Source organism: Fonsecaea nubica (genome assembly GCF_001646965.1).
Source record: "Fonsecaea nubica strain CBS 269.64 chromosome Unknown Scaff11, whole genome shotgun sequence".
In the NCBI taxonomy this organism is placed as follows: domain Eukaryota; kingdom Fungi; phylum Ascomycota; class Eurotiomycetes; order Chaetothyriales; family Herpotrichiellaceae; genus Fonsecaea; species Fonsecaea nubica.
Window position 1 is genome coordinate 183,831 of NW_019173684.1, and position 24,803 is coordinate 208,633.

The following is a 24,803-nucleotide window of genomic DNA, read 5'->3' on the forward strand; positions in this document are numbered from 1 at the left end:
AGAGGCTTGTGGTTCACCATTCACATGTTTGCGGCATCGAAAGCGGGTTGTAAGCAGCATTCTCTTTGTATGAACGTGGTCGATTATCATGTGAATGTGGGGTCCTTGTGGACACTTGGTTGAACATGATTTGGCCAGCGATCGGTTCGCTGGGGTCAGCGGTTTGTTTGGCCTGCCGTACAAGTAGACAACTCTGCGGCACCTCTACAGAGAAGTAGAGGTAGGGTGACGTGATGTTTGATCAACAACAAGCATCACAAAGCAAAGCAGTGGGTAATGGCATCAGCGCCTGTCTCCATATTGGTTATTTGGTCCTGGTGGTGCCCCTGGATACCGCATCCAGCTGTCGGGTGGAGGGACAAAGGTTTGCGGCGGTGGCGGCGGTGGAGGATGAGGGGGAAAGGGAGCATGCTGGTATCCTATGTTTGCCCGAGGGAATGGAGGAGGTGGGGGAGGAGGCCAAGGACCTACCCATTGCGGTGGTCTGGGAGGAAGTACCGGTAGTCCTGTAGGAGGTAGGGGCATAGGCGGGAATGGCATTACCATAGGCGGAGGTGGAGGAATCGGCGCAGGGTTTGCATTAACGTGTGCTGGTGGTGGGTCAAATCTTGGAGGCTGCCCAGGTCGCGAATGATAACTGCCGGGAGAGTACGGGCGGCTTCTGGAGCGCGACCGGCTTCGACTTCGACTCCATTGTCCCCTCGGGTTGTCAGACCGGCGTGTGGGAGGTGAGCGGCTATACGACCTTGATGATCCGGAGCGCCCGTTGGTTGAAACACTACGACGTCTGCGCTTCTGAGGTGTTGCACTTCGACTGCGACCCGAGCTTCTTGACCTTGAACGTGGCGAGGAGTCTTCCGAACCCCCCCTCCCACGCTTCTTCATCTTATCACAAAACGACCGGGACCATCCGTAATATGTATCACCGACCACGTCGCCCGTTTCATCGTGGTACGAGATCTGACCCATCTCGTCAATCTCCGGAGAAAGGCCAGATTGTTCAAGCCTTGGGAGGGTAGACTCAGCGCCCTTCACATCGTTCAAAAAGTCTTTCAGCGCATTCACCAAACTCTCATCTGCGGGGCCCGCGGAAAATTGGAGGGCTCGGACCTCGTCAGGACGCATTGGCTGCGAGCTGTTTGGGATGATGTGACGCATCAGATTGCCGGCGGGGAGGTCGTAGAAGGGTAACGAAGGGTCGCCGTGCGTCGCAGGGATGAGGTATGGGAGTTCTTTGTCTGCACTCTTCCGCCCTGCCTCATGTTCCACTGTTGGCTGGGCTTTTGAGGCGACCCCAGCGAGTGCATCGTGCATCTCATCAATCACTTGTGGGCTAAAGTACTCCTCCTCTTTCCATAGTTGGATCAAATCGGATAGCCGCCTCCGCACGTGTGCCTTTGCGTCTGATGCGCTGAGTCGGATCAGATCTGCCAGAAATGGTTGCAGCGACTGTGTTAGGTTGTTGCAAAGGGCAACGTCGGCTTCGTGATATCTGGCATGGTGAAGAAGATCGTTCACAAGATAGAGGATATGGAGTCGCTGTCGTGAGACTCTTGTGCTGGATGATTCATCTGGCTGGTTTGTAAGGTGGCGGGCTATGGCAACCAGATATTTCCCCAGAGCGGTGGTCCTTGTCGTTGAGACAACCACGTTTTCCAACAGCCATTGTTTACATGTCTATAATTCTTCAGTCAATCCGACCTTGAGGTATTGTGTCATTCTTGAAGTGCCCAGACCTGTATGTTGCGACTCGAGCATTGGTGGAGGGTAGCTTCGAAGGCATTGTGAAAGGTGGGGAGGTCGTCTCGCGAGACCTTCGTCACGTCTGGTCGCAGGAGCGAAGCGCCAAAAGAGGCTTTTGCGAGAGAAATGTGATGCGCTGCCATCTGTGTTATACGGAAACTGAGATGGAGGATTTTGTCATGGTCTTTGGAGGGGTTGTAATTTCGGTTTCCGAGGGGTTGGCGTGGTCACCGACCAGCATGAACATCAGTTGCGATACAAGGCGGGCAAGGCTGCACAGACGAAATGTCAGCCACAATATAGCCACAGTCACGTGAACGCAGCCACAGGCTTGGGCGAGTCGTACTCCGAGGACTTCCGTACTTTCTCCGTGATCCGAGCAGGGTGTTTTCGGACAAGGCTGAGATAGCCTTGATTCTTCTGGCAGCGCATTTTAACGCCACCTCTGTCAGCGTGACCCCTGAAAGAAAGGTGATTTCAAAGACTCGCACACTATTGGATCACCTCCTACTGCGGTCTCCTGCCACTTGGTGTTCGTGTATATTTCGGATTTTCGGTATGCCTTTTCAGGCGACTGACCGATTAATCGGCTTAAACAGTGCCAGTCTCCCCACGAAATTCCGCATGCTCAGCTGAGGGTCCGCACCCATATTACAAACAACAGACAAATCCACTGGCTGGCAGCAGTCAAACTGAGGACCTCTCAGGCCACTGGTCCTCTGCTTGCCACTTATCCTTTCCCAACCTGAATGCCTAACAGCCGCTTTATTCTCCGTACCTGGAATCCCGATCCCAGCAACATCATTTCGATTGCTTAGCACGCAATCACCTTCTTGGAAGGAGTCATTCGCAGCCCTGATTCGACGCTGCCTGTGAGTTGAAAGGTCCCAACACTAGTCACTACTTACTACCACTGCAGCGATGCCTTGTGATCCCACATCCCACCCCCTTTAAAACATTTCCACTTCCCCTCTCTTCGGTTTGTTTAAACTTCTTCTGTCTTGTACAACAGATTTGCAACAGACAAGCCCTCAGTTTCCGCAACAGGAAGATCCTGCGGTTGATTCCTCACCGTCTCGGCTCTCAACTTGGCTTTTGGACGCCAGTTACTCCGATTCTCGTTCCCCACTGTATAAACCCACCATCTCCAAGTCCGCAGCCATGAGTCTCGCAGGCACCGTCACCACCACCCTCACCCAGACAGCGGTCCGCCATTTCTCGGCGCAAGTACCCAAACCAGCGACAAGATTACAATCTGCCGTTGCAGGCACTCTTATTACCTCCGCCGTCCTTCTGCCCTTTGTCCCCCCTGCAATCGAGTCGAAGCGCGAGCGTGACTCAGGACACCCAAATGCTTCGAGGAAGCACTATGCACCTTTATGTTGTCATGCATGACGGGAACGTGCGAGCGGAATAGAGGACAACAGAGGATGAATACGGCGTTATGTTCACTTGGTCACATCGAGGCGTTGGAATGATTGGGCGAGCGTTTCAGCATAATACCCGTTTGATGGTCATGGTCATGGTTGGAACAACAACAGGAGTTACAGAGGGTTTGCGACTTTTGGCTTCAGGGAACAAGGGAACTTGATCATCAATGTATACACCAAATGAATACCTCGGGGTTCGCCCATACAGAATATATCAAGCATTCAGAACATGACTTCGCGTTTTCTTTCTCTTGCAGACCCTCAACTCAATCTATCCCCCTTCTTGCTTCGGTACGGCTCCGCAGCTTCGTATTTGCTCTTCTCTCGTACCCTTTGCTCTCCATCGACCGGCGCGTGTCCCACAGGTGCCGCATCTTCACTTATTTCGCTGCTCGGACTACCTGCATGATCCAGTCCTTTGGTGTTTTGAGACCCATTCGAAGGGCCAGCCTGCTCTTTTGTTTTGGTCTTGGTCTTTGAGGTAGGAGGTTGTTTGTTGAAAGCAATGTGTGAATCTTCTAGGCGTTGATAACGAGCCTTTTTCTGCTGTTCTGCCTCGAATCGGGCAGCTCGGTCAGCATTGATGGATTTCTTTGCAAAATAGTAGGCGCCTCCGCCGGCGACGCAGAGCACTCCCCAGCCGATCCTGTGAGTCGTGGCGCGGTTAGCAAGCTACCATAAATTGTGCGCAGCTCAATGCATTGACTCGGGGGAAGTCGACGCAGAGTGTTACAGCACACGACTCAGAGCCCATACCAAGTCGACCTTATCTGCGAACAGGATCAGCGATCAGAGTCAACGCAGCGACGAGAAGCATTTACTCACAGTATTCATTTCGACCCGAGTTACCTTTCCATACCCAGAATAGAGAAAAAGGAAGACGGGTGAAGACCAATTCGAAAAAGCTCGCTTGTAGAAACAGCTCGGACGGAAATCGGAGACCCAAGCCTGGAAGCTGTATCCACACTGAGGGTGACGTACATTTGCACTATGACTTATTTGCGCCACCGTTTAGCGAGAGCCTCGTACTTACCTCGTACTCGTTAGTAACATGGGCTCAAATCAGGCAACGATAAGTGTTGGTCGCCTCAACTCTCCTCTATCCTGTCCATTCACCATTCTGATTTCTTTTTTTTATTCTTCCACCTCTTGCTCTCTGTGTGCTCCAGGATATTCCTGCGACCGAGAGTGGTCCGCTACCTATCGATTGCCGCTCCTCTCGACGCAGTCCGCCACAGCGGCTGCTGTCTGAAGCCATGTCGCTCAAACGAAAAGCCCTTGCGGACGCTGCGAATGGTCGATCCTCTAAACGCTCCACGCCTGCTCCCTCGACGCCTGTAAGCATCGATAGCGACGAAGAATATTTTGAAGGATCCGACCCACGCTCCCAAGAACCTAGTGATAGCGAGCAAGAGCACATTCGAAAGGCCAGAGCGAGGTTGGACTTTAGTTCCTTCCAGGGTACAAAGCACAAACAAAAGCCGTCGATATTCGGAGAGAAAGACTTCTCGTGGCTCTCACTGAAGCCTGATCATGAGAATAGGCCGCTGTGGATAGACCCAAATGTGTCTATTGGGTCGAAAAAGGGCCCCAAGATCACCCTAGAGAGCTTCTCTCCGTTGTCTGCACAGGCGACGGATCTGCTTACCACCATCGCAGAACCCCAGTCGAGACCTTCCTATCTCCACGAATATAGATTCACAGAGCATAGTCTCTATGCCGCCTTATCGGTAGGTCTACGTGGTGAAGATATAATACGTGCACTAGAAAAGCTGTCCAAAACTCCCGTGCCGGAGACCGTGATCGATTTCATTAACCGCCACACGAAAACCTACGGAAAGGTACGGCTTGTTTTAAGGAACAACAAGTTCTTTGTCGAGTCCGACGAGCGCGAAATCATCGACATGCTCCTGAAGGATCCTGTTATTGGCCCCTGCAAAGCAGTCGGCACGGACGTCCAAGTTGGAAGAATCCAAACGAAGGCGACTGTTATTCAAGGGACCAGTAACGCCAAAGGCATGACACAGGCGGGGCAGGGAAACGTGGAGATGCCTAGAGATGATCCGGCCAAGGAGAACGAGGCCATGATCGCTGCTCTGAGGGATGAAGAAGATGAAGAGGATACCTACAAGGAAGCCACTAGTTTCGAGATCGCGCCAAACAAACGTGACACAGTGGCGAAGCAGTGCTTAGACATTGGCTATCCTGCCATCTCAGAGTACGACTTCGCCAACGATTTCGAAAATGCGACATTACCGATTGACCTGAAACCTTCCACTCAAATCCGGCCGTACCAGGAGAAAGCGCTCAGCAAGATGTTTGGTAACGGCCGTGGCAAGAGTGGCATCATTGTCCTGCCTTGCGGGGCGGGGAAGACTCTGGTTGGTATCACCGCAGGCTGCCATATCAAGAAGAGCATCGTCGTTCTCTGCACAAGTGCCATGTCCAGCTACCAATGGGCCAATGAATTCAGGAAATGGTCTGATATCAGAGAAGAGGATATCGCCGTATTTTCTGCTACCGAGAAGAAGAGGTTCCATGGAGACGCAGGAGTGCTGGTCACTACCTACTCCATGATCACAGCAGGTGGGAAGCGCGCCCACGATACTCAACAGATGATGGACTGGGTGTACGGCAAAGAATGGGGTCTGATGCTACTCGATGAGGTCCATGTCGTCCCCGCCAAAATGTTCAGAAAGGTCGGCGAAAACATCCGCTCCCACTGCAAACTTGGTCTTACCGCCACATTGCTCCGAGAGGACGATAAAATCACCGATCTCAACTTCATCATTGGACCGAAATTGTATGAAGCCAATTGGATGGAGCTTGCTGAGCAGGGTCACATTGCCAAAGTGCAATGTGCCGAAGTATGGTGCCCGATGTCTATGGAATTCTACCAAGAATATCAGAATGCAAGCACGAGGAAGCAGCCTTTGTTCTATATTATGAATCCTGAAAAGTTCCGGGTTTGCCAGTATCTCATCAATTACCACGAGAACCGCGGCGACAAGATCATCGTGTTCAGTGACAATTTATTTGCGTTAAGGCACTATGCAGAGAACATGAAGAGGGCTTTCATTTACGGTGAAACCAGCAACTACGAGCGCCTCGAAATTCTCAACCGATTCCAGCACGATGATCGGCCCGAATTTAGTACCATCTTTCTGTCCAAAATTGGCGATACGTCGCTTGATTTGCCAGAAGCAACTTGCCTGATTCAGATTTCTTCGCATTATGGGTCACGACGTCAAGAAGCACAACGGCTAGGCCGCATTTTACGGGCAAAGCGTCGCAACGACGAAGGCTTTAATGCATTCTTCTATTCTCTCGTCTCCAAAGATACAACCGAGATGGCATACAGCGCCAAACGACAAGCTTTCCTGGTTGACCAAGGTTATGCCTTCAAGACCATCACACATTTGGCGGGTATGGACAAGATGGACAAGCTCATGTACTCGAGGGCTGAAGAGAGAAATGAGTTGCTGGCGAAGGTGTTGCTTCAAAACGAAACGGCTGCCGACATTGAGAAAGTCGACGACAATATGTGGAGTCATCTGAGTGGAGGAGGTTCCTCAGCCAAGGCCAGGGCGCAGAAGTTGCAGGTGCGCAGACAAGCTGGCTTACTGGCGGATGTCAGCGGTGGTGGTACTATGGCCCCCATGTACCGTGAGCAAGACCGAAGGAGCAAGAAGAACCAGGGACCCGAGAGCGAATGGTTCAGAAAAGAGGCCCGACGGCGCGAACTTGCAGCCAAGAAAAGAAAGAAGGAGAAGATGGAGGCGGAAAGGGCTTCGGGTCGTGCATAGCGTGCATAGACGGAAAAGTCTTTGTGTTTTGATTGTATAACGGCTTCGACTCTGGGTCTTTTGGTGGTTTGACAGGCTGCTCGTACTCAATTGAATTTGACCTCGACTTTGGGCACAGGAGGTATCATCTTTATCTTGGCCAGGTCATCAAACACTTCCAACAATGACTCTGTAGAGTCGACGAAACCATGCCAGCCCAGTTTCCGCGCTTTGTCTGTCCTATAGCCAAGAATGTCAGTATTCGGTGTGATATGGATGTTGTCAGTGTGAGAGATGACGGGGAAGTCACTTACGAGAATATCAGGGGTGATGCACGACAGACGGTGCCGTCCAGAAACCCGAACACGCGGTCGACGTCCCTCAATTCCTTCTGGGGCAGCTCATTCTGCTCTGCAATCTCCTTCCACGCCTGTGCCACGTCCTGCCTCTTGGCCCAATCAGCAAAGGTGAATCTCCGCCGTGATACACCTTTTCCACCATAGCCTCGCGGGTTGAAGCGCGATTCCCTGGCGACGTACTCTGCGTTGTCGTCGGGCCCTGTCCATTTGATCCCGTACCAGCCCGCGATCCTGGGCCAGGCCGACTCCCAGGTGAAGGCGCTGTCGTCGCAGGCGTTGAACTTTTGGTTCTCCGCCGCGGGCGTCAGGACCGCCCATTCCTCCATGTACGCGTTCATCATGGAGCTCGACATGCTGCAGCCCGCCTGCCACGCCACCACGTCGGCAGGGAACTCGAGCGGAGCCTGCAAGTGGCGGCAGACGGTGGCGTAGACGGCGAGGGGGAAGGCCGCGTTCATCGCCGCGTCCGGGACGGCCCCGAGAATTGGTCCCGGCATGAGGATGTTCCACCCGACGCCCTGGTCGCGGCAGTACTCGAACAGCGCGTCTTCCTGGGGATAGTAGAAGTTTGGCTCCAGCTCGACGCGCGGGTCCGACTCCTCCTGCGGCAGCTTGGTCGGGCCGAGGTGGACGCCGTAGTTTTTCGCGCCCGTCTGCAGCATGACGCGCCGGGGCTTGAGGTGCGCGCGGACGAGGGCGCCGAGGAAGTTCTGCAGGAGCTGCGTGTTGACGCGGGCCATCTCGGCGGCGTCGCTCCACAGGCCCTGGCCCGCCTTGGGCTCCAGCTGGATGTACGAGAAGAAGAAGACGTGGTCGACCGAATCGACGCCGTGCGATCGCAGCACCGCCGCGATCTCCTCGGGCGTCTTCAGAAAATCCACCGCGATGTGTTCGGCGTTCTGGGGCAGCCCGCCCGCGAGCAGCGGCGGCCGCCGGCTCAGGCAGATGATGCGCTTCCAGCGCTGCGGGGCCTGCGAGAGAACCCGCAGCATGTAGTTCCCCGAGATGCCGTTGGCGCCGGTCACGATGGCGGTGAGGTCTTTGACGTCGTGGGGAAAGGTGGGTAGGCCGTGGTAGATGCCCCGGGAGTAGACTTGCTGGACGGCAGAAGACATGGTGGTGGTGGTCAAAGTCCCTGAGAGCGATGTAAAACCAGCTATTCAAATCCTATACAAAAGCCTTCAAGCAAGCAAGGTGTATACTCCTCTTGACCTTCAGACTTTTTTTTCCTTTCTTTCTTTTTCCGATTTGAAACCCCTGGATCTTTAAAAGCCGTGCTTTCGTTATCGTTGAAATATATTTTATTATCACCGCTGACAAATATATGCTAGGTTTTCATACCATTACGGTTACTCGTGAATGCCTTTTCGGCAGAGTCCTCATCTTGGATAGCCGAGACCTGGTACAAGGAACTGCGGGGGAAGAGGAAAAAGGGGGATGGAGAACGGGGCTACGATCGGGGTAAAGAAGCGAACGGAGGGAGGGGCGGGGGGACATTGTTCCCTTCCGATGGGACTAGCTAGCTCGACACCCTGAACAACGTCGCTTCCTTTGACCGAGGAGGAATGATCTGGCGAAAATCATGAATGTTCGGACAGGTGATTTGCTATGCGGTCGTGTGGTTCAGAGATGCAGCGTGGCGTGAACATGCTGTGGTTGTGGTAAGTGTTATGGGGACGACCTGCCAACGCACTGTTCGGAACATTCCGAAGGACTTTACAAGGAGATGCACGATTTGTGCACAACGAAGCCAATACCTGACGACCACATGGGTCTGATCAAACCAACTCACTCGAGGTCCTTGAGGTCCTTGAGCCGACGTGTTCCGCTCTACCCTTCCCGCCGCCATGCCACACCCACATCCACCAACTTCCAGAGGAGAAAGGAAGAGAGATGTTCATGCCAAGACAAGGACAACAAGGCTGAGCGCCCCTTAACTCCGACCCCCCAGATTTACGCTGTGGTTCTTCTCACGACCAAAAAAACTCCTTTTGAGCGGGTCTAGCAGAGCAGCGTACACGGAGACCCGCGAGGGCGTAAGCCCTATACGCTCGCTCCTCACTCCTTGACTTAGGGGGGGGGGGCGGATATGGGGATGGTGATGGGGATGGATTTACCGAGCCCTTCAAGCGAGGAATCTTAAGTCCTCCTCGGCCAAGACATGTCCTGTCTCGTCCAATCTGGAAATTGCGGTGATTGGACGCTTTATCGCCGTCCAGGGAGCAAATCCCTGTCCGCGTAGGCAGGGCATTTGGATGGATTTTGCATGGCCATCCGCTGGCGAAACTCGAGGGCTGGGTCCGGGGTTTGCATCTCTAGCCCGCGCGTATGCGTATCGGCGGGAGTACTGGGTGCATACATGCGTGGATTGAGTGGGTGGGCGGATAGAGTATTCCCGTAACGCCAGTCAGACCACCGTGATGTGGGCAAGCAGTGAGGACAAGGATAGAAGATTCTTTTCGTTATAAAGCTCGAAACCACCCCTCTGCGGTCTCTCACGAACTAAGCTTCCACTTCCGTTTAAGCTTTTTTCCAAACACAAGTCACAATTGCGACAATCAATCGACAAAGGTCCCCTTCCATCTTCAACACCAACCACCCCTTATACCAATCAATCCCAAGGACCTGCAGACTCCAGAGAACGTCACATCAACAATGACGACGCCCTCTGCGCCCCTTCCCCGGTCAATGCTCGGACGCCATCGGCTCCTCGCCCCGAGCGCCAGCGTCCACGTCAGTCCGCTGTGCCTGGGCGGGATGAACTTTGGCGACGCCTGGTCCGGCGTCATGGGCGAGTGTACCAAGGAGACGGCGTTTGAGATCCTCGACTATTTTTACGAGATGGGTGGGAATTTCATTGACACGTAAGTTCTACGGGTGGGGTCAAGACATCAATGCTCGTCTATATAGGAGTTATTGCCTTCAGATATCCCTTTAAACCCCCAAAGTTATCGCTTTCTCTGGTGAATAGTTAGAGCTGACAGAGTCTGGCTGGCTGGGCAGGGCGAACAACTACCAGGCCGAACAGTCCGAGATGTGGATCGGGGAGTGGCTCGAGCTCCACGGCCCCTACCGACGGGACGAGATGGTCATCGCGACAAAGTACTCGTCGGCGTACAAGGTCTTCTCGGAGCCCCAGCTCCAGCAGTCCAATTTCGGGGCCAACAGCACCAAGTCGCTGGTTTTGAGCGTCGACGCGTCCCTGAAGAAGCTCCGGACGAGCTACATCGACCTGCTGTACGTCCATTACTGGGACTTCACCACGGGGGTGGAGGAGATGATGCAGTCGCTCAACCAGCTGGTGCGGAGCGGCAAGGTGCTGTACCTGGGCATCAGCGACACGCCCGCCTGGGTGGTGGCCAAGGCCAATGCGTACGCACGGCACCACGGCCTCAGACCCTTCAGCGTCTACCAGGGCCGCTGGTCGGCCGCGCAACGTGACTTTGAGAGGGACATCATCTCCATGTGCCGCGACGAGGGGATGGGGCTTGCACCCTGGGGGGCCCTCGGGGGCGGCTACTTCAAGCCCTCGTCCACGTCGCAAGAAGGCGGCCGCAACATGGCATCGGTCAACACGGGCCGGGAAGCCCAAGTATCTCTCGTCCTCGAGAAGATCGCCAACGCGCGCACGCCCGCCGTGCCTCTCACCTCGATCGCCCTCGCGTACGTCATGCACAAGACGCCGTACGTGACGCCCATCGTCGGCGGACGCAAACTCGCCCACCTCCGCCAGAACATCGACGCCCTGACCATCCGCCTCTCGCCGCAGGAGCTTGACGACATCGAGGCCGCGTACCCCTTCGATGTCGGGTTCCCCATGAACTTCATCGCGGGAAATGATCCCCGCGGTCCCGTGCGCGGCGCCGCGGACGTCGCATTCACCAAGAGGATTGGGCATTTCGACTTTGTCCAGGGGTCACAGCCCATTTTGCCGCCGCTAGGAGTGGACAAGTTGAGCGAGGCGGAGAGGGCGGAGGTGCTGGGGTATAGACTGCAATAGAATGCAGGTGTCTTGATAGCCATTTTGTCTACCAGCGAAGATAGACGAGTGACGAATTGACCGTGTCTTTGGAGATTGTATGTGCCTGGAAGTAGGGTTGAGTGTGGCTGGTTCTCCTCGTTGGCACTGGGCATGAGGCATTCGACCAATGGCAACAAAAATCATATGGACCGATATATCGGTTGGCCCCAATCATACAAGAGAGTCAAGTGAAGCCAGCCACTCACTGTCGATGTTGACGGCTTCGTGTTCTGATTTCCAGAGTTCAAACAATCTTCATGGCCTTGGCCGCCCAACTCGACATGGTCAACGCCGCCGTTGTGCCCGCAAAGACAATGAGTGGCCCAAAGCTGCCTGCGTAGGCGCCTGCTGCACCTTTCCACCCTGTGACGCTGCTGCTGTGCAGTAGTGCCTCGCTGACAGGACCGCACACCACGTTTCCGATCCCTCTTCCGCCACCGAGGAGTCCCATCATGCTGCCCAAGTCTGCGCGCCCCGTGTCTCCGCCGGGGGTGACACGGCGGAACTCCTGAGCGGCGCCGGCGTAGACGGCCGTGAACCCACCGGCAAAGAATCCATAGCACAAGGCAAACGTTATCAGCAGACCCGTCGAGGATGACGCAAGACCCCAGAGAAGGAAGATGGCCAGGGTTGATCCCAGCGACGAGATCAGGATGACGGTGTACACGGGCACCTTGTCTGACAGAGCGGAGAGGACCATTACACCTGGGACTTGTGCAACGTTGAGCAGTGATACGAGGAGTGAGCCCGAATGAAGGCCATTAACGCGGGCATAGGCTGTTGTGACAGGTTAACCACATATTTCAAACCACAGGGGTCTCAATGGAGCGCCAATGTTCTTACTGGGAAGATAGAGCTGAGGAACAAAGTATCCCAGCCCTTGAATGATGTTGCAGATCTCTATCGCCCAGAATTGCCTTGTCTTGACAAACCCAAACCCAGCAATAATAGCTCGTACCGGTGCTCGGTGAGATCGGGAAGGAGGAATCCGTGGTTTGACGAAATAAAGAAATGGAGCGATCAAGACGAACTACACAAGATCGTGAGCAGAGTGCGAGTTTGGAAAGGCACTGGCTGGTGAAGGACGTACCAGAGCAATTGACCAGCCCCTCAAGAAAGTCTCGACACCATACTTGCTGACGCCCCAGTGAAGCACCAGCGGACCAGCCAACCCGCCACATCCGGAACCAGCCCACATGACCCCATAGGCGAACCCTTTGCGGCGGACGAACCACTCGTCAATGAAACTGTAGATGGGGTAGTAGACGAGATTGCCGCCGATGGCGTAGAGAATCCCCTGGGTAAGAACGAGATGCCAGGTCTTGGTGGCAAAGCTCGAGAGAAAGACGGCGAGGACGACAATGGGCAGGCCAACGAAGAGACTCCGCCGCAGGAATATCGGCCATCTCTGGAAGGCAAGGAACACTAATGGTGCGCCCAAGTACATGATGCCCTAGCAATACTAATCAGATTGACCATCCTTCGTTGTGCCGACGTGAGCACTACCATACCGAACATGTTGTCCCGATGGCGGAAATACCCGCGGGATGTTGAGAAAGAGGCGGGTGGGTGGAATAGTAATCCTGTAACACACCGAAAGAGAACGGAAAGCCTGGAGACACAGAGTTAGACAGCAGCATGGTCTCAGACGAGAAGGTGGCCCTAGATATTCACCCCAGAGAAGCATCTCAATGCAAAAGCTGCCAGAAAGAAAGAGCCATGCCGCCTTCCCGCCATCGACTGGAGGTAGAGATGCAGTTTCATGAGTATTAGGTTGATCGGTGATTTGCTGATTGCTAACAAATTCTCTCAGTTCCATCTGGGCAGGTTCACTGATGGAGGTCATTGCGGTCAGAATTTGTCTGTACTGTACAAGTGTTGTTTAGGATAAAGACGAAAGAAAGGTGAACTTCCGACGTCGTATATCACTATCTTTGGTATCCGCTTCCGTCTTGGCAAGGCTGAGAGACGAGTCCATCATGGTTTATATCTTTCTTCACTGAATTGTGATGACTGTTGTTGCGATTGTCATAATGCTTTTGTTTGTCTGAAATACCATGCTGGCCATAACCAAATACGCGATGGTGACTTGCGTGGTATTTCGATATCCAATGGGCTGAAAACTCTTCTAAGGTGCTGCAAATCCGGGTTCCTCCTCGAGCCTTTGGGAGAGCAAAGCCACAGACATGGTAGATATCTATGTAGACTTTGCGCCTGCTTGAAAAGCTCAGCTCTGAGATTTAGACAAACCCTTCACTATTTTGTCGGAAACCCATTGGCAATGTATGCCTCCTCAATAAAATGCGCCCACTTCAAACTCTGCTTGAAGTCCAGGTACTTATCGGTTTCACCTTTCGCAAATGCCTCATAGAGCCTGGCCACGTTATCCGCCGGAGCTTTCAACCCCATCTTAAGAGCAACGTCGTCCTTTACATCCTCCTGTAGCACTTGGTCCAAATCCAGATCCTCGACCTTGTTGGCCAGGAAGTCAAACACCTGCACCTTGACGTCACGACCCAGCCAAAGCATTTCGTTCCCTGTGATTCTGAGTTCGCCCCTGGTGTAGTAGATGCGCCAGTCGAACGCCGGAGTGTCCTTGAATGGCAGCCCGCCGCGGACGTGAAAATTGAAGGGAATGTCGCCCTTGAGGACACCATTCACGAGAATGTGATCTGGCGTGCTATTGGGATACGACTGTTCGACGATATTGAAAGCGCTATCTGTCAATGCGACTGTGGGACGTTTGTTTTTGAGCACAATATTGTGGGATTCGATCTCACCGAGAGCAGCAGTGAGAGTATCAAGCACTGAGGAAGAGCAGAGCAACCGTGTTAGCTTGAAAACCCCCACAGTTGTTGAGACTTGTACCGCAGAAGGTAAGGGATCACTCACAATGTATGGCCGTGATCGTGAACATATTCCCCCCCTTCTTGATGTCCGTCAAGTAGGCCGTCTCCTTGGGAGTCGCTAGACCCAGAAGGAACGCGCTTCCCGTCAAGGTGGTACTGAGGATATCACCCAACTGACCTTCTGCATTGCCAATAAACTTCTTGATGGCGTGAATGTAGGCACCCGTGCGACCTTGCAAGCCCACTATGGTCTTGAGCTTCTTCTGCTCGGCCAAGTCGGCCAATTCTTGCATCTGCTCCAGGTTCGAGGCTAGGGGCCACTCGCAGAAGACTGACTTTCCGGCCAACAAAGCCGGTTTGATGAGACGATAATGCTTGTCAACTCTTACAGAGCAGACAACCAGGTCGACGTTGTCGTCCTTGGCCAGAGACTCCGGGTCGCCATACGTGCGGACTTTGGCCCCAGTGTCCAGGCCGTACTTCTTTGCCGCCTTCTCCGCCGATTCGACAGATGAGTTGCAAAGGGCCGTGATGGTGTAGTCCGGAGACTTTTGAAAGTACGGGAGGTGGGCATTCTTACCCCATGCGCCGGCGAGGTGAGCGTTTTCATCAGAGGACAGGCCAAGAAAGCCCACGCGAATCGGTTTGGTCATGATCGCCTGTGTTGGGACAAATGTAATTTACTATCCGTAGATATAGAGGATTTCTTTTTGTGAAAGGAGATATAACGGGGATATAAAGAATGTCCATACCTTCGAGACCTCTGTGTATGGGGAGGTACCATCAGTGTTGCGATTCGGCCGAATCCGCCCTCCGCAAATTTCCAGGTCGCGGACCAATTTTCTTGTTTACCAAGCTTGAACTGGTAATTAAGTGTGGTGCAAGCCCAATTGGCTGGTGTGCGACGGAATGTCAAGCCGAATCACGCAACTTGCTTGGATGTGTTCTTGGGCATTACCTCTTATGTACAAGGACATGGCTGGGGCGAGTCATCGTTCCGACCATCCGACTCCATTTGTAGCGGAGAGTCCGTGATGACTTCCATGCCCGATTCCTGGATAACCGCAACGAGAGATGGATGGTACGCCTGAGTCGACGTATCTCCCTAATGTGGCCCTGTCCTAGATCAATCCACACCATGTCGCAGAGATACAATTCCCTCAGCATAGAGCACCGGAAATCTCGTCCATCTCATCAAAGAAGCTAGTCATTCTGCTCCTGTGCGAGCTGACAAGACAACAACGTGGATATAGCTTCCAAGAATACAGTTGGCACCATCTGCGTCCTCGTCTTCGCGTTGCCGTTGCTTGTGCCAGGACGGGTCCCTGGTCGTATGCGTCGTCCTGTCGTCCTTAGTTTTCATGAGACAGGAAGAAAATAGTTCCATTGACGAGGAGAATATCAATGTCTACTGCATCGCTCTTTGGGATTTGGGAGGCGTGACCTCGATTTCCGGGTTCTGGATATTGGAATCTGGCATGTGAGATCATGTTGTTGTTGCACTTTCCAGCGACTCCCCTCAGCTTCCTCAATACGACTGACTACCGGGGCAAATTCGAAGTAGTCAAGGGAAGGAGCTATGGGGAGTCGAAGAGTATATCGTCTTCTACTGACCCCGTCCCCTGATCATTCCTCAGCACATAGCATAGATGTATAAGGTTCGTGAGTATAGCTAGCTATACATGAGTCTATGGTGAGAGCTACTGATAAATAGATGCGAGTACAAATAAACACCTGCATCGATTATATTGCTCCCAGCCGCAAGCAGTTCCTCGTGTATACTATGGAATTACTGACAGAGGCATACAGCAAGCGACCCCAGCCGGAACCAGACCTCCCCTGCCTGCCTGCCCGCCCAGTTCCTGTAAGAGTTGATGATACATTTTCAAGAAGGCTAAAAGCTGACTGACAATGTAAATAGCCACTCTGCGATACCCTGCACGTCTCTTACCCTCGAAATATGCCGAAGTCCAACTCCACCATCGCTGCACCACTGCGGGAAGCACTCTTCGAGTGCTTTCAACACAAATTTTGGACAAATGGCCGCATCTTCAATGCCGTGTGCTTCGCAAGCTCCAAATCGACCAACCAGGGTCTCTGCACAAAGCCCTCGTGTCCCACAATGGAGGCGTTGACGAACAGTGTTTCCTTGCCTGCATCCAGCTCATAGTCATCTTGGCTGCAGTGACTTGTTGTGGCACATTTATTGTTTTTCAGCTGTTCTAGCTTCGCACGCTTTTCCTGGATGGTCTCGTCTGAGTCGAATGTGGTTACTCGGAGCGTAGCCAATTTCTCGACAACTGGCGAGTTTTCGTTGTCGATGGAGGTGAAATGGGATGGTTGGTCAAACCCGCTGTCTTTCCAGGTCACCACCTTTGCACCCCAACCCTCGTGGATGTGGCCGAAACAGTGGACGAGGGGTCGGGCATGGGCCACGGCGGTAAAGAGGTCGGGACAACCCGCACGTTCGCTGCCGTGAGTCATGTCCATGATGCCTTTCGGAGGGCCGTGCGTCATGACGACGTCGGTGTCTTCTTCGATATCGAACCGGCGCCCGTTGTTTGGGTGATATTGAAATCCCCATGCACCCAAGGCGGGAGTGTACGGACTGGCATAAACCTTTAGCATCGCTCCATTTTCAAGTGTGAAACGGTGGGTTCCCTCATCTAAAAAGACGATGCCCCCGCTCCTTGCGTCCTCGAATAGTTGTCTAGCTTGGCCTAGGGTGCCGTATTCACGAGCCACAATCTCAGGATCCAGGGGTTGCGATGCCTCCGCAAGTTTGGATTCGAAGGCAGTAATGTCCATGGTGAAATCATGGTTTCCAGCGATGACTAATTTGAGAGGAGCATCAATCTTCTTGAGCATCTCGATCGAGGTCCGAAATTCTTCTAGTTTTGAGCCGTCGGTGAGGTCACCACAGTGCAGAGCCACATCCACACGCTGTCGAGGCCGATCCTCGGAGCCGAAATCCTCGCCGTGTGTATCGGACAGGATAAGAAGCCTCGTGTGGATTTTTCCCGCCATTGTAATGATCAAAAGTGTTGAGGAGAGAGTTTGGTATCGTGAGAATCACATCTCAAAGGGCCAGAGACCAATTTCAGTGTCAGAGGCTGATTACTATCAGGCCCTTGTAATAAAGTACAGCGTCCAGGATTTCCGTAGAGGCAGTAGGTAGTTGCTCAGTGCGAAAACCCTGACCTTAAGACGGGAATACAGGAATGAAGAGGGTAATTTATTGCAGCTAGACATTTTCTGAGACGAATAGAACGATATGGTTCACCAGTCACGGAGCGTAGACACCTGTGGGTAGATAGATAGGTCCTCACGGCGAAAAGTTTGGTAGAGAAGCAAAGTGTGGTTGGGTTGACGAACCACGACTGGGATCCTGACGACACATGATCCCCGTTGGGTGCCCGTGACTAAGCGGTTCTGCCTACTATTCATGTACCTGTCGCCTGCATTACGCATGAGGCACAACATCACACTTCGACTTGGTTCGCATTCCCAGCTCTTTCATTCCCCGTTAACCCTCTTGACCTCGACATTATCCGTGTCCTGTCGTGCCCTGTATTCCGGAAGTCTCGATATACTTGATCCTTTCGTTCCAGACCCCAGACGCCTCATCAGATGGGTCTTCCAGCCTGATCCGCTTCGACGACGTTTATCCAGTCAAAAGCTGCAATCGAGTCCTCTATTACACCCTTTGCGGAGTGGGTTCCAGATGCCTTGAATAGATTCGTCTACAAAAGGTGACACCGTGGGGTGGGTCTTGAGTACACTGCGGCTGACCAGACACTGGAGAAGAATAGGTTGTAGCTCTCGCCGCATTGCTGGGGTCGTTGAGCAGCTACTTACATCGCTGGCTGTGGGAGGGGTTTCTTTCCATCGACCTCATGTGGCAGAAAAATGGACCCTCTTGTGCACAAGCAGAGACACCTCGACCCTATGCTTTGAGAAGCGCTGGAAACATCTGCCTGGGCGTGGGAATCAGTCAAGGGGCGCGAGAGATTTGACGCGTGTAGTATAGGACAGGGAGATAGATGCCTTGGCGTATGCCCTTGAGCCATTGGGCGCCGCAAATCCTGGCCTAGAAATTAATTAGCCTAGCGGCAGTTGAAAAATGATCATGTTATACATTAGGTATGCGGTATTTGTATTTTCTTCCACGACCTATTTACCTTGACTAGGTACTTGCCTACCTCCCCCACCTACCTGCTCATACAAAAAGTGATCCCTGCTTACTGACCATGTTCAAGTTCTAATAGTGGCAAATAGATTCAATGTACAGGGAGATGCTCTACCATCCCGTCTATCCTAGAACACATGTCCCCAGCTCTGAAATACCTTTAGAGGCGTACACCACATCCCTCTCCCCTTCCGAATTCTCGTTCTGCTTGGTCGCTAGATGGCCTTGTGTTTCGACTCATCCAGCGAGCTCTTTCGCGAGTGCGACTCACATATCTCATCATGTTGATAGCAAGAGGGCCATTTCCGCTTTCAACGCGAGTCTCGCAATGCTGGCGCGGAGATGTCGTGATTCCCAGACATTCTTCCCTGAAGCCGAGTCTCCCACCTTGGAGGCGGTTTTCATTCTCGACCTTATGCTTTGATGGCCTTTGCCCTTCTGCGCATGTCGACGGTCATGTCATACAGAACATCCTTGAAGGCAAAAAGGAAAGCTGCAGTCAAGACACTCTGGCTGACTTTAGGGACGAGACCTAGACAAGATTAGTCAATGAAGTGAGAAAGAACAGAAATCCCGCTCACCCTTGTACAAGCCGCCCCAGCCTTCCTCCTTGACGATTCTGTTCAGGCTCTTCCACATTCCCTCATGGGGATCATCTTTGCTTGCCACGTGGGCCCTGGCTTTGACAGTGATATATGGATACGTGATGGTCGTCGCCAGCAACTTGCCCAGAGCACCCAGGTAAAAGGCATCACGAGGACCAAACTTCCTCTTCTTCTCCAAAAAGTTGCGGAACTGTTCGTATATCGTATATTGTAGGATCGGGTTGATCACCAAGACCAAAGCCGGAAGCACGCCGGCGAAAAGCGCCGAAGGCCCCTCCTCCTTGAGAAGGCTCAACAAGGTCCCGATGGTGCTGGGTTTCTTGACCTGTCTCTTTTCACCACCCGGAAGTTCACCTTCTCCAGATTCACTCTTCCGGGCAGTCATCCTTGTGTTGATGACCCAGATAGGGTTGGTGAGGAGGACAGTTGCCGACCCCGCGATTGCGCCGGCAATCATGCTCTCCACAGTGGTGAGCTTCTTGCTGGCCCGACCTGCTGTGACGGCCGCTTTCTCAAAGAAGGCGCGGGTCCACTCGTACCAATAGTAATAGACAAAGTTGGTGACCGAAATACCAAACAGGGCGCTCTCGAGTCCTGCGTAGAGCCCGCCCAGACCTTCCCGCTGAATGATGTGCCTCACAGCGGCGATTGTGGAGGTATCAGCTCGCTTCGACTCGACCTGTGCGCGGGTTGAGAGGGTGATGAGGGGGTAGGTAAGGGTCATCGCGAGAAGGCCACCACCCGCTCCGGCCAACGCATGGGCAATATTGTCGCTCTGCTGAGCAGCGGAGGTCGCGGGGGTGGTGCTGACGGCACCAGAGGACTTCGAATCGAGGTCGGCCTCGGTAGGGGAGGGCGCGATTTCCTTGACGTTGGACATGATTGCGGGAGTCTGGCGCAAAACGCTTCGAGCGCGACGGAATAGGGTGTTGATAGAAAAGGAGGGGTAGAATGGAATCAGCAAAGAGGAACGAGAAAGGAGTGTAGCGAAATGAAAGAAGAAGAGTCAACGGGTGCCCGCTTTTTGTAGCTCACAGACCTTGACGCATGCGCAGAGGAAGAATTGGGGATCAATGGAGGAATTCGGAAGGACAAACGACAAATTGAAGGGGAATGACAATGGTTAAGGGGAGCGTTCTCGGCGATCGAGGCAAGTGAGCGCAGTTGAAGATGCAGCATCGCAGCCACTCACACGGCGCACATTTTACCTCGGCAATTGTCCTTTATTGCCCTGACGCATCCGAAGCAAATTCGTTTTCCTTCTCCGACCATAGCTTCGTTCCATATATCGGACTAGCTGTCGCGATGCTAATTGAAACGGAAAAATGAATTAACAAATGGCAGTTCTACCGAGTAGCTGAGGAGGCAATCGATCATCGCTGACGACCTCGGCCCGCGCTCTCTCCTTTGCCGTGCTTTCACCCAAGCCTCTCCCTCACTATAACATCGCATTATACCAAATTGCCCCTGGTTGCATCCCAACACACTTCACGGTTGTTTCCCATGGACTGATTACTTGTTCCCAACTTGCTTCCACCGATGGTGTATCCTCGCGCTCATTGTGTCTTCCCCGTCGCCACTTTCGAGATCGGAGCCGCTCGGTTGCCCTGACGTTGTTGGTACAAGACATACCCGAAGTAGACCGCACACAGCGTTCCGATGAGGAATATGTTTCCTGCTCAGGTCAGACCTGTGACTCTTTCTCCAGTGCATACTGCTCGATGACCTACCGATGAGGAAGCCAAGAACACCTTCGGCCAAGTTGAACGTGTTCTTGAGGAGGCCAATGACTGCGTTCAAAGCGCCCTCGAAGATGTTGAACGCGGTGATGAAGATACCGGTGATGATCTCGAAGACGGAGGCAAACAAGTTGCTGACACCCTTTACAATTTCCGACATGATGATAAGGCTTGGTGAGAGTTGATTCTGACCAGATTAACGAGCTGGAAGGGGTAGGAACGCTATGGTAGGTATGAGATGGGCCTGGATGATACTGAGAGGAGCAGAGTTGAAGTATGCGCAAGGCCGCTACGGCGCTATTGCGTGTGTTCTACTTGTATACCATGAGGAACAAAGTGCGTCACACCCTCTCGCTTGTTGTCCCTTGGAATGCGCCTGTAGAACGACCGAACGCAGCGACTTCGTCCTTCACTCAACCGTGCCATTGTTTGCCCTGTGACGTCACCCTGATTCGGCATGATCTGCATTGTTCCTGGTTTGGTGGCGGCGTCTTCCGTATAGAGACAATATTGAACACTCCCCATGACCACGAGAAGCCTTTGGTCATGTGGCGCATATCGTCAGACTGTACAAGTTTTGGCTTTGGTAGCTCCCCCGCCAACATGTTGGATAAACACCCTGTCGCATTCTGCGATCTGCATGCCATGGCTAAAACCAAACCCCAACTAAACCGGATTCTGACGTGTGGCTGTGCTGGCCGAACCACTGATTGCGAACTCTGGAACAATTTGAGAACATTGTGAATGCAGTCGTCTTAGGCTCAACCTTGTTGAAATGCCTCGCCGTACAGAGTAAGTTACGTTTGTTTCTCATCTCTTCATGATGTGATTGCAGCCATCCCGTTTCTGAGGTCACAGGCAAACCATCCATGGCAATCAGCTAATCAGATGGGGAATTATTTCGTAGCTTCCCACCCGTACGCGCCTGTATTTTTGACATGGACGGCCTCCTGCTCAACACCGAAGACATCTACACATTATGCGCCGACAACGTCCTTCTCAAATACGGCCGTCCGCGGCTACCCTGGTCTGTGAAGGCTCAACTTATGGGGGTTCCTGGAAGCTCCAACGGCGACGTCTTTCACCAATGGGCCCAGCTGCCTGTTTCCAGGGAACAGTACGCGAGAGAACAGAGTGAACAGCAGCAGATCCATTTTGCTCAATGTGTACCGTTGCCTGGCGCCGAGAAGCTCCTCCAGGATCTTAACAAGGCTAGAACGACTACTGGCCTGCCTGTGGAGATAGCTCTGGCCACCAGCACCGGGAAGCTTAATTACAGCCGCAAAGTGGTGAGGCCGGAGACGAAGAGGCTGTTGGATTGGATCCCTGAAGAACACCGTGTGCTGGGTGACGATCCACGTGTCCAGAAAGGCCGGGGCAAACCAGCACCTGATATCTATCTGTGTGCATTGCAAGTACTCAACTCCAGGCTCCCGAAAGGACCACCTCCAATCGCACCTGAAGAATGCTTGGTCTTCGAAGATAGCGTGCCAGGCGTCGAGGCGGGGCGGAGAGCCGGCATGAGAGTGGCATGGGTCCCTCACACAGGTCTGTATACTGAATTTAGAGGACGGGAGATGGAGGTGCTCGCCGGCAGGACTGGTCTTGTAAAGATTGGCAATGAAGACCAGCTCGGTGAGGTTGATGATGGTTGGGGAGAGTGCCTGACCAGTTTGGAAAACTTTCCATACGCAAGGTTTGGCATTGAGGTATCTACTGGGTGAGTAAATGGTGATCCGTGGGCGTCGTGGCTCTCCAGGCGAATCAATATTGGGGACTGCTCTACCTCGATTCCGTCGCAGCCTGAGGCTGAACAAGGCTGAGCCGAAGTTGAGCCGAACCAATCCAACGTGTTTGGCCAAGAAATAGAGCAGCAAGGTGGCCAATCCCTGGATCGGAAGTTCTCGATAAAAATATGTTAAAGATTTCCAGCCATTTACCACATATATCATCATGATCCATCCCTCGAAACCGTGACGATTCAAAGTTGAAGGGCCCCTATCCAATCTCACTGGGTCTAACACCGCAGGTCGAAATGGCCTTTTCAGTCATCCAGCCCTACCAATATGTCGCCATTCGGCTGCCCTCCGACCAGACAAGAGTCGAACAAATGCTCCCGAACACGTAGGTCTTTTTTGCACACCGAGAAAGAATGAAAAGAAAGTCTGTCAGGCCATAAACAGATATCAGCCAACGGCCTTGATGAGCTGTCGCTGACTCTGTCTCTTTTTCCCCCAAAAAGTCTGATAAACCTGGGCAAATATGGGTCTTTCCGCACAAACCAGATCATAGGCCGTCCGTACCACCTGACTTTTGAGATTCTCGACCGGTCCGAAGTCAAGAATGGCAAAGAGCTCCGCGTCGTTCAGGCCGCCGAGTTGCATGCAATGGCTTTGGTCGAGCAGGCTGAGACGGACGGAGAGGTGCCAACGCCTGCGAACGAGCCGGACGAACTCGCCGTGTCACAACAGCCGACGACGACGACAACGACGACGACAACGACGACACCCAAGTCCAATGTCAACACCCACGATGATCCCACGAACCAGAAGTTGACCATGGCCGAGATCGAAACGTTGAAGCGCAACACCATGGGTAGCGGGCGAGAACTGATCGAAAAGATCATGCAGTCCCACTCCACCCTGGACCAGAAGACTGCTTTCTCTCTGGCAAAGTATACGCTCAGGAAGCACAAGAAGTACATGAAGCAGTTTACTGTGTTGCCGTTAGATGTGTCAACCCTAGTCGACTGGATGATGGCCGATCGGGAGTTTGCCAAGGTCATGGAAATGAGGAACGAAGTCCTCGGCCTGGTCGGGTGCTGGGCGAATGTTCACGCTGCCGGGCAAGACTCTGCCATGCTCTCCGATATGGACCCATATGCGCGGTATCTGGTTGTGGACGACACGGGCGGCCTGCTGGTCGCAGCCATGGCGGAGAGAATGGGGATTTTGCACCCAACAGACATCGCACACGAGGTGGCTGGCAACCCTGAAGACGAAGACGTGGACGATGAACAACCCGATGAGACACCGACGCACCCGCTGCCTCGAAAGCCCTATCGCGAACGATACCGCCGCTCGGCGATGAGCGCAACCTCCAATACCATCACGCTCGTGCATGCGAATCAACAACCCAATCTCGGCCTCTTGCGCTATTTCAACTTCGACTCCAACGCCCCCACTGCTTCTCATCCATTATACACGAATATGAAAACGCTCTCGTGGCTGCAGCTACTCGAGCCAGAGTCCGCCATCACGTACCAAGAACCGCCTCAGATCCCGGACGCCGAACTGGCGAGGATGAAATCGAACCGAAGGAGTGCCTACTACCGCAAACGCCGACGATGGGAACGAGTCAGGAACGTCGTGAACGAGACGCAGGCCGGTGGCTTCAGCGGCCTGATCGTAGCCAGCTTCGCCGACCCGTCGTCGACGTTGCACCACCTCGTGCCTCTGCTGGCGGGCGGCAGCCAAGTCGTGGTCTACTCACCCAACGTCGAACCCCTCGTCGAACTGGCAGACTGCTACTCCACAGCACGGAGAGCTGCGTTCATCAACACACCGCTGGAACAGCGGACTGTCCCGTCCAAGGACTTTCCTGTCGATCCGACCCTGCTCTTGGCCCCGACGGTGCACACCGCGAGGGTGAGGAAGTGGCAGGTCCTGCCGGGACGGACACATCCGCTGATGACAAGCCGAGGTGGTGCAGAGGGCTACATATTTGTAGGGACCAGGGTGGTACCGGCAGAGGGCAAGGTTGAGGCGAGAGGAAGGCCGCCCAGGGGGAAGAAGATCAAGGCTGATGACAAGCCTGCAGACAGTCCGGTCACAGGTGAGCTCGAGGAAGGGAAGAGAGCAGCAGACGACGAGGAGCAGCCCCAGTCACCGCTGAAGAAACTGAAGGTCGAGATTGCGGCGCAAGAACCGGACGGTCTGGACGCGCCCGATCCTGTCGTCAACCAGGCATAAACCGGCTACTAGAAGAGAGACAGTTGGAACATTGAGCATACGTTATTGGATAATATGCCATTGCACTGAATTTTCAGTTTATCGTCATGGGAAACAGCCATAAACACCCTCT

At 53.4% G+C, this 24,803-nt stretch overlaps 11 protein-coding genes across 11 annotated transcripts; 4 read left to right on the forward strand and 7 right to left on the reverse strand.

Moving 5' to 3' along the window:
- Nucleotides 1-539: 539 nt before the first annotated feature.
- On the reverse strand, nt 540-1,886 carry AYO20_02542 (hypothetical protein; the record flags this gene model as incomplete). The annotated part of the gene is made up of 3 exons (XM_022640846.1): nt 540-835; nt 927-1,677; nt 1,737-1,886. The coding sequence occupies 3 exons, from the start codon at nt 1,884-1,886 to the stop codon at nt 540-542; spliced, it is 1,197 nt and encodes a 398-aa protein (XP_022503102.1).
- Nucleotides 1,887-3,434: 1,548 nt separating this feature from the next.
- Nucleotides 3,435-4,007, reverse strand: AYO20_02543 (hypothetical protein; the record flags this gene model as incomplete). The annotated part of the gene is made up of 2 exons (XM_022640847.1): nt 3,435-3,845; nt 3,999-4,007. 2 exons carry the CDS (start codon nt 4,005-4,007, stop codon nt 3,435-3,437), a joined length of 420 nt encoding a protein of 139 aa, XP_022503103.1.
- A 422-nt stretch (nt 4,008-4,429) lies between these two features.
- Nucleotides 4,430-6,979, forward strand: AYO20_02544 (hypothetical protein; the record flags this gene model as incomplete). The annotated part of the gene is made up of 1 exon (XM_022640848.1): nt 4,430-6,979. One exon carries the CDS (start codon nt 4,430-4,432, stop codon nt 6,977-6,979), a length of 2,550 nt encoding a protein of 849 aa, XP_022503104.1.
- Nucleotides 6,980-7,065: 86 nt separating this feature from the next.
- Nucleotides 7,066-8,432, reverse strand: AYO20_02545 (hypothetical protein; the record flags this gene model as incomplete). The annotated part of the gene is made up of 2 exons (XM_022640849.1): nt 7,066-7,198; nt 7,273-8,432. The coding sequence occupies 2 exons, from the start codon at nt 8,430-8,432 to the stop codon at nt 7,066-7,068; spliced, it is 1,293 nt and encodes a 430-aa protein (XP_022503105.1).
- Nucleotides 8,433-9,972: 1,540 nt separating this feature from the next.
- On the forward strand, nt 9,973-11,317 carry AYO20_02546 (hypothetical protein; the record flags this gene model as incomplete). Its single annotated transcript, XM_022640850.1, has 2 exons — nt 9,973-10,181; nt 10,321-11,317. The coding sequence occupies 2 exons, from the start codon at nt 9,973-9,975 to the stop codon at nt 11,315-11,317; spliced, it is 1,206 nt and encodes a 401-aa protein (XP_022503106.1).
- A 265-nt stretch (nt 11,318-11,582) lies between these two features.
- AYO20_02547 (hypothetical protein) lies at nt 11,583-13,184 on the reverse strand (the record flags this gene model as incomplete). Its single annotated transcript, XM_022640851.1, has 5 exons — nt 11,583-12,115; nt 12,182-12,368; nt 12,429-12,791; nt 12,850-12,950; nt 13,013-13,184. The coding sequence occupies 5 exons, from the start codon at nt 13,182-13,184 to the stop codon at nt 11,583-11,585; spliced, it is 1,356 nt and encodes a 451-aa protein (XP_022503107.1).
- A 410-nt stretch (nt 13,185-13,594) lies between these two features.
- On the reverse strand, nt 13,595-14,840 carry AYO20_02548 (hypothetical protein; the record flags this gene model as incomplete). The annotated part of the gene is made up of 2 exons (XM_022640852.1): nt 13,595-14,145; nt 14,231-14,840. The coding sequence occupies 2 exons, from the start codon at nt 14,838-14,840 to the stop codon at nt 13,595-13,597; spliced, it is 1,161 nt and encodes a 386-aa protein (XP_022503108.1).
- A 1,366-nt stretch (nt 14,841-16,206) lies between these two features.
- On the reverse strand, nt 16,207-17,214 carry AYO20_02549 (hypothetical protein; the record flags this gene model as incomplete). The annotated part of the gene is made up of 1 exon (XM_022640853.1): nt 16,207-17,214. One exon carries the CDS (start codon nt 17,212-17,214, stop codon nt 16,207-16,209), a length of 1,008 nt encoding a protein of 335 aa, XP_022503109.1.
- Nucleotides 17,215-18,789: 1,575 nt separating this feature from the next.
- On the reverse strand, nt 18,790-19,861 carry AYO20_02550 (hypothetical protein; the record flags this gene model as incomplete). Its single annotated transcript, XM_022640854.1, has 2 exons — nt 18,790-18,908; nt 18,958-19,861. 2 exons carry the CDS (start codon nt 19,859-19,861, stop codon nt 18,790-18,792), a joined length of 1,023 nt encoding a protein of 340 aa, XP_022503110.1.
- Nucleotides 19,862-21,658: 1,797 nt separating this feature from the next.
- On the forward strand, nt 21,659-22,444 carry AYO20_02551 (hypothetical protein; the record flags this gene model as incomplete). The annotated part of the gene is made up of 1 exon (XM_022640855.1): nt 21,659-22,444. One exon carries the CDS (start codon nt 21,659-21,661, stop codon nt 22,442-22,444), a length of 786 nt encoding a protein of 261 aa, XP_022503111.1.
- Nucleotides 22,445-22,755: 311 nt separating this feature from the next.
- On the forward strand, nt 22,756-24,691 carry AYO20_02552 (hypothetical protein; the record flags this gene model as incomplete). Its single annotated transcript, XM_022640856.1, has 2 exons — nt 22,756-22,844; nt 22,963-24,691. The coding sequence occupies 2 exons, from the start codon at nt 22,756-22,758 to the stop codon at nt 24,689-24,691; spliced, it is 1,818 nt and encodes a 605-aa protein (XP_022503112.1).
- Between the last annotated feature and the right edge of the window lie 112 nt (nt 24,692-24,803).